Below are 7,961 nucleotides of genomic sequence, written 5' to 3' on the forward strand. Positions count from 1 at the left end.
CATTCTGTCTCTATGAATTTTTTATTAAGTTTTCTTTTCGTGGTTTTGAGAAAATTATCAGTAGAAAATATAAAAGAAAATAATGCTAGTATATAAATGTGATGGTACCGTCCCTTAATTTTCATTCATTTTTATGACATTTTCAAGGCTGAAGTCCTGAAATTCTGGCAGTAGAATGTCGAGTACTTGTTATGTCCTTTTCTTCCAGAAAGTAAGAAAAGCAAAAAGTTAAATTAGAAATCATTACTTACTCCTACAAGTTAAAGTAAAGCATTGAACAAGGTTAGCAAGTTAACATTTATTCCTTCCTTCAAGCTCAAGGGTATGTAATCTTAATAGGAGTAGATTCAAAATATTAACTACCTATCAAACCATAGTACTTACTTGGAGTTGGGTTTATAATTTTCAGTTTATACGACCTCTATTAGGAAAGCAAAATTGATATTAGAAGTTAATCCTCATGTAAAACCAAAAAGAAATCCTGGAATTTTATTAATTTAAGTATCATATCGCACGTCCAAAGTTCGGTATTTTGTCCAAACACTCCTAACCTAATTGATGCCAGGAAAAATGTCGCAATGGACTTACAATGAAGGCACAGCGATTCTTCCGATTTTAATTTCCTAAAGCAAAACAGTGTTATGTTAGTAAGTGGAAATATGTTATTTAGTCTGTGCCTTTCTATATTTACTTTATTACCATTTATTTACATTAATTTATTGTAGTGGTATGTAAAGCAAATCCTTTGCTTTTTAGGTTGGCCATCTACCTGGAAACCTCCTTTGGCAGAAACATCCAAGCACATACCCTATTTTATTGATGCACTTGATTGTTTTATTAATTTTGAGGGAAATTGTGGTGCTTACTAAAGTAAAGCTGTCAATACCTTAGGTTTAGACCTGATTTTGAAATATTAAAATTTCCTCGTGGGACACAAAAATATAAAATAAGGTCTTTAACGTTGGGTAAGCCAAGAATATAAATGAGTGCATAGGACTCTCATGCCTTTTTAATAAAATAAATTTTTAACCTAATTTAATTTCATAAGTTAGCTTATGCAGTAAGGAATTATCCGAAACCATAGAAGGAGATAACATTTCATTTCCTTCCCTAATACTTGACACTAACTTAGACAAAACTAGAATCAGAAATCAAAATGAATGATAAATGGCAATAAGTACATATTTTGAGTATATTTATATTTCATTTTTAGAAAATTATTATGATTGCTCGAGAGAGAATTGCGGTAAGTAGAATGCACACGATCAGTAGGGAATAAATCGGCGAGATTCTAAATAACGTAGCGAGAATGATTCCGATAATTGAGGAAATCATAACTCTAGGCATCCTAAATCTTGTCTCTAACTTCATCCTTTTTAGTTAATAATTTTATTGCTTTTTAATATGTATTAGTTTATTAGTTCAAAGCAAGAATCACAATATTTATAACATAGAGATCGTGTGAACTTGTCTTCTTAATGACTGTGAACAGTTAGTTCTTTTGGGGATTCAACTCCGAACTCGTAATCGAAATATATTTGTTATGACCTCTAGTCCTTTTATTAGGCATAATTGGGCGTCATTAATGAAGTTAGCTTGAAATAATTTTACAACATCTAATTAAATGTTCAATTAATATTAATGAAACATTGATAGCGGATAAAGAGAGAATCGAGTTAGAAAAATTATGGTTTCTCGAAGACAAGATCTTTTGACAGCTCTAGGACAAGATTCAAACTTAGTATTGCGGGCAAGTTATGTTAATTGTAATTTATAAAAGATATTAATTAATTTTGTCTCGTTCTTTTTCATGCGAGAGATATTAATTAATTTTGTAAGTCAAATTTTGAGGTGGTCACACACAAGTGGTGTTACTAATAAAATTAAATTTCTCCTCTCATACAAGTAAAGCACGGTAACTAAGTAAAAGCCAAAAGTTTAGGCAAAACAATTCATATTGATAAACATGGATTGTTATTTTCCTTCTGTTTCTTTCTCTTATTCCCTCTCTCTTGAGAGAGTGTTAATCCCTCCGTTTCAATTTATGTGAACTCATTTAATTGGGCACAGAGTTTAAGAAAAGAGAGAAGACTTTTGAACTTGTGGTGTAAAATAAGGCACATATATTTTGTGTGGCTATAAATCATTGCATAAAGGTAAATTATTTCCAAATAAGGAAAGAAGTCATTCTTTTTGGCACGGACCAAAAAGGAAATAGGTTCACATAAATTGAACCGGAGGGAGTATATGCGTAGGAGTCTTTTAGGAGTGTAATAATTGTCATGCTTGAGGAGAGCCTTACAACAATGATAAAGTTATCTCTGTGTGACCTATAAGTCATGAGTTCGAACCATGAAAGCAGCTATTAATACTAGCATTATAGTAGATTGTCTATGTCATACTCCTAGGGGTACAGTCCTCCTCCAAACACTACGTAAATATAGAATATTTTGTGCACCGAGCTGCCTTTTATAATTGCCATGCCTGTTTCATTTCATCCAACTGTATTTCGCATTTTCAAAAATGCTTGGTTCACTGGAGGTCAGCTTTTACACTTAGGGGACTAGAGGGTACAGCTTCTCCAAAAGTGGCATTCAATCATAGAGGAAGGAGTTTATAATGTAACTTAATTAAACAAATTAAAACAGATAAAAAGCTAAAAGGTGCAACAAACAACTTTTATTAATAATAAAAAAATGCATATTCATACAAGTGGTGGATATTATTATGTGTCCCCTAATCCACTCTGTGGTTCAACAATAATAGATGAGGACGAAGGACAGATGTTATATTCAGATGAGTTCAAATTGAAAAGACTCAAGCTTTCTGACATTAAATTGTACAAGGCTCTGTTGGATAAGTGAAGTCCCTTTTTAAGTCCTTAACCAAAATGGTACCGTAAATAATACTATTTCATCTTTATTTTATTGGACCAAGCTTTGGTTAACAGTTTTTGCGTATTTCACCTAGACGAAGAAATTGTAAAATTCAATTATCTCAGCTGAAAGTTGAAGAATAATTTTAATTTCAAACAAGTACAAAGAAAAAAAAAAGATGAAAAAAATCTGCAATTCTTCATTTCTTTCTGATTGTGCCAAATTTCAAAAATCTCATGGTCACGCTCTTAGTGGGTTTTCATGCCTTGACATTATTTTTTCTCTTCCTTTATTCAATATTCAAAACTTCACGGGCTTTTTGGAGCCAAGTGAATATATTTGATTCACCTTTTTTGTTTCAATTTATTTATTCAAAAAAAAAGAAGTGAATCAAATAGATTCCTATAGTCTAGTATTAGTATGTCTTTTCTTCGCATATTGCAGGGGGGAAGCAAAGAGAGATTTGATTTGTTGAATGTTAAGAGTATAATAATCGGGCATTTCTCTATTACCAAAAAAAATAAAAACGCATTTCTCTTTTACGCGTTTGCTTTTGGAATTACTTCCTCTTTTAGGTTTAAAGAAGTCTTATAATAATTGTTATTGCAAACCTAATTCCAAATACGAAAAAACCGAGTTTTGCTTTTTGCTACACCACGAAATACTTGTTCCACCACATAGGAAAATATAGCCGGATGTTGATCTTCGGTCATCCAAATCACCACCAAAATCAGCATCCGTATAACCAGCTAACACCAAATTCTTCTTTTTCTTCTTGAAGAACAAGCCCATGTCTGATATTGAGTTGATATACTTTAGAATCCTCTTTGCAGCTTCTAAGTGAGGCTTTCTTGGCCTTTGCATAGATCTGCTGACATATCCCATCGAAAATGCAATGTCCGGCCTTGTAATAGTAAAATACAGGAGACTTCCAACAAAAGCTCGAAAAGGCGTGGGATCTGCAAGAAATGAGCCTTTGTCCCGCCTTAACCTTGTGCTTATCTGAAGAGGAGTAGAACATGTTTTGCTTTGCTTCAATCCAAACATGTCAACAAGTTTCTTGGCATATCCTTCTTGAGTGACAAAGATCCTTTTGTTCATGTTTATCACCTCTAAGCCAAGAAAATGGTATAGTTCTCCCAACTTCTTGTTGTCAAATCTTGAAGCCTAGCAATTTCATCTTCATTGTTTCCTGTTATTATCATATCATCCACGTACAAAAGAACAACCATATGCAAGTCTCCTTGTTTTTTAACAAATAAGCTAGGATCTGATTGTGATGCATCATAATCACAGAAATGTAGATACTGAGCAATTTTTTCATACCATGCTTGTGGAGCTTGTTTGAGGCCATAAAGGGTCTTCTTAAGTTTGCAAACATGATTAGGATGTAAGTTAGAGACATATCCGGGTGGTTTCTCCATATAAATATCTTTGTCAAGCTCTCCATATAAGAAAGCATTTTTCACGTCAAGTTGCCATAACTTCCAATTATGCGAGGCTGCCAAGGCTAGCACAACTCGGACAGAGATCATCTTAGCCACCGGACTGAAGGTTTCTTCATAATCTTCACCATACTTTTGAGAAAATCCCCGAGCAACTAGCCTTGCTTTATATCTATCTGTGCTGCCATCGGCTCTTCTTTTGATTTTGTAAACCCATTTACAGGAAATGGGTCGTACATCCTTCGGCTTTGGTACAAGGCTCCAAGTTTGATTTTTCATCAGAGCCTCCATTTCATCATCCATAGCAAGCTCCCATTCTTTGACTCCTTTAGCTTCTTCGAATGAGGAAGGTTCTTCATCATCAATTGGTCCTGCAAAGAAACAGGAATACGTACTGATAAAATTTTCATCTCTAAAGCGAGCTAGCTTGATAATAGTTCTTTTTGGCTTTCCCGAACCACTTGAATAATCTTCTTGTTGTGTTTCATGTTGTTTAGGTCCAGGACTCCCCCTTTCTCTTAACTCCTCGGCAGTTGTATTATCTAGAGAAGCACCTGCAATGGATAAGCTTGAATCTCCATTATTTAAGGTTTTTGAACTCGCTCCATCCAATGCAGCTCCATAATATAAAGACACTTCGTCGAATATGACATCCTTTGAGACAACAAAGAGATGAGTTTTAGGATCCTTGTACTTCCATCCCTTTTTCCTTTCATCATATCCGACAAAGATGCATTTCCTTGCCTTGGCATCTAACTTGCTCCTTTGAGAATCCGGAATGTGAACATAATAAATAGAGCCAAAAACCATGAGGTGTTTCACGCTAGGCTTTTCTCGAAATATTAATTCATAGGGAGATTTCATATTATTTGAGAAAAAACGGCATCTTATTAATCACGTACGCTGCAAATTTCATACCTTCAGCCCACAAGGCTCTTGGTAAATTCTTGTCATGAAGCCAACTCTTATATATCTCAATTAAGTGTCGGATCTTCCTTTCAGCCACTCTATTTTGTTGTGGCGTATCACTGCATGTCAGCTCTCTTTTAATGCCATGCTGAAGACAAAAGGAAAGAAACTCATCTGATGTAAACTCACCGTCATTATCAGTTCGTAACCGCCTTATTCTGGAATCAAGTTCACCTTCAACGGTTTCTTTGAACTCTACAAACTTACTGAAAACTTCTGACTTGTGCTTCACAAAATGAATCCAAGTGAATCTAGTAAAATCATCAATGAAAATTAGCATATAAGAGTAGCTTGAAAATGAAGGAGTTCTCGTTGGCCCCATCAAGTCATTATGAATAAGTTCTAGTGGGGCATTACACCTTGACAAGGATCTGTCAAATGGAAGACGATGTGCCTTTCTATATTGACATCCTTCACAAACCTCTCCTCCATCAAAATTTCTTAAGTTAGGCAAACCTTTTACTAGAACTTTACCATGGCTTTTAATTTATCCATGCTTAGATGTCCAAGTCTAGCATGCCAAAGATGTGTATTATCATTGCTACTCATCTTCTCAATATATAAATTAAAGGCAGATAAGACATATAAATCGTTAACTCTCTTACCTGAGTGAACGATATCTGCCTTGAGTACCTTGATATTTAGGAGGAACTTCACATCACGTGGTCCAAATAGCAAATAGTTTCCAGCATCTACAGTATTTGCAACTGAAAATAGATTTTTCTTCATACCTGGAACGTGAATGACACTTTGAGGGTGATAGTGTCTTTTTGCTTCTCGTTGATCACAACAGTGCCTTCCTTCTCCACATTGTGGACTGTATTATCTGTTGTAACAATGACATCATATCTGTTGTATTCGCTAAAAGTGGAGAATTTGGATTGATCCCCAGTGAGATGGTGCCCATATCCTGAATCCACGGTCCAGTCTCTTTCAAAATTTATGGAAGCCATGGCATTTATTGCTTGAGTCTCCATTGTGTCTTCTTCTTTAGCAACTTCCTCGATTTGAGCTATATTTCTCTCTTTGTCTTGACAATATCTTTTTATGTGTCCGACTTTGCCACAACGGTAACATTTTAAAGGCTTTTTACCGTTACTGGAAGACTCCCCCTTCTTTCCTGGCGAGCTCGAACCACTTGAGGATTGAAATTGTATATTATCTCTTGATTTCCCTTTAAAGCTCCTCTTATCGGCGACAAGAGCATTTCCTTCCCCTTCTTTGATAGATACACCAACCATCTGTTTGGCTAATAGCTCTTGTGACGATAGCAAATTCTTAAATTCTTCCAAAGATGGTTTGAATCGATGTAACAAAAGAAATATATTCTGGCTTTAAGCCACGAATAATAATTCTTCTTACTCGTGCTTTAGAGATAGCCTCATCCGGATTCAATAGAGAAATTTCAGAACACAGATTTTTAACCTTTCAAAAAATACCCGGCGATCGAGAGATTACCTTGAGTGGTGTTAGCTAACTCATTCTCTAAAATCTGTAGTCGAGATTCATCCTTCTTGTTAAACAGCCGATCGAAGGTCCTCTATATTTCATGAGCTAATTTACACCTTATAATATGATCAAATAAATTATGAGAGATGGACCTCTTTAGGATAAACTCCGCCTTAACATTAATCTGCTTCTACTTCTTACGTGCATTGCTATTTTCCGATGCGTCAGCAGGAGGACTTGTGTTACTCCCATTAACTTCCCACAAATCCTCACCAACAAGGTATGACTCCGTACAAGTCTTCCATACCTTGTAGTTAGACTGGTTCAATAACTCAATCCCTAGTCCCACCCAAATCCATTTAGAGAAACCAATTGAATCAACCACTAACCCGACCTTGAAATCTAGAAGCCGACTTATAGTCTGTGGGACACCGCTTACAGTCCGTAAACTTCTTTCATCTTCTTAGCTACCTTATCCAAGTAGGACTTAGTAGTGTCGAGCTGTTCTTCCCATCCTTTGGCCATATAATAAGCCCCCAAACTCTTTCCCTCGAATGCGGATAGTAATTATGTGGAGTTTGTGGTTGTTGGCCTGTGGCTAGCTCAAATGGTGTACGCCCCATGGACTCACTCCGCTGCAAGTTATAAGAGAATTGGGCGATGTCTAGGAGCCTTGCCCAATCTTTCTGGTGTGCGCTTACATAATGCCTCAAGTAGCATTCTAGTAAGGCATTGACCCGTTCCGTTTGTCCATCCGTCTGTGGGTGGAAACTAGTAGAAAAGTGCAATTCCGTGCCAAGTATGTCGAACAACTCTCTCCAAAAGTTCCCAATAAAGTGGGGGTCTCGATCACTAATGATATGCCTTGGTAAGCCCCAATACTTTACCACGTTCTTAAAGAATAGCTTGGCGGCTTCCTTAGTTGTGCAACTCGGTGAGGCGGGCATGAAGGTGGCATATTTGGAAAATTTATCCACGACCACCATAATAGTACCATAACCGTCAGACTTCGGTAGGAAAGTGATAAAGTCCATAGTCACGCTCTCCCATGGACGCTCTGCAACTAGTAGTGGCTCCAAAGGTCCTCCGGGCTGTTGTTGCTCAACCTTGTCCTGCTGACATACAAGACAAGTCTGCACATAACATTCTATATCATCTCGCATGTGTGGCCAATAGTAGACTGACTCAACCAAGGCCCTGGTGCGATGTTAGCCTGGATGAC

General features: G+C 36.4%; 1 protein-coding gene across 1 annotated transcript; it reads right to left on the reverse strand.

The window, feature by feature from the left end:
• Positions 1-3,476: 3,476 nt before the first annotated feature.
• On the reverse strand, positions 3,477-3,977 carry LOC142162954 (secreted RxLR effector protein 161-like). The gene has a single exon (XM_075220185.1). The coding sequence runs from the start codon at positions 3,975-3,977 to the stop codon at positions 3,477-3,479; it is 501 nt and encodes a 166-aa protein (XP_075076286.1).
• Between the last annotated feature and the right edge of the window lie 3,984 nt (positions 3,978-7,961).

The sequence above is a fragment of the Nicotiana tabacum genome, chromosome 8 (genome assembly GCF_000715075.1).
Source record: "Nicotiana tabacum cultivar K326 chromosome 8, ASM71507v2, whole genome shotgun sequence".
NCBI classification, from domain to species: domain Eukaryota; kingdom Viridiplantae; phylum Streptophyta; class Magnoliopsida; order Solanales; family Solanaceae; genus Nicotiana; species Nicotiana tabacum.

Coding starts and splice junctions, on each gene's coding strand:
- LOC142162954 (XM_075220185.1), bottom strand. CDS start 3,977: ATGAACAAAAGGATCTTTGTCACTCAAGAAGGATATGCCAAGAAACTT.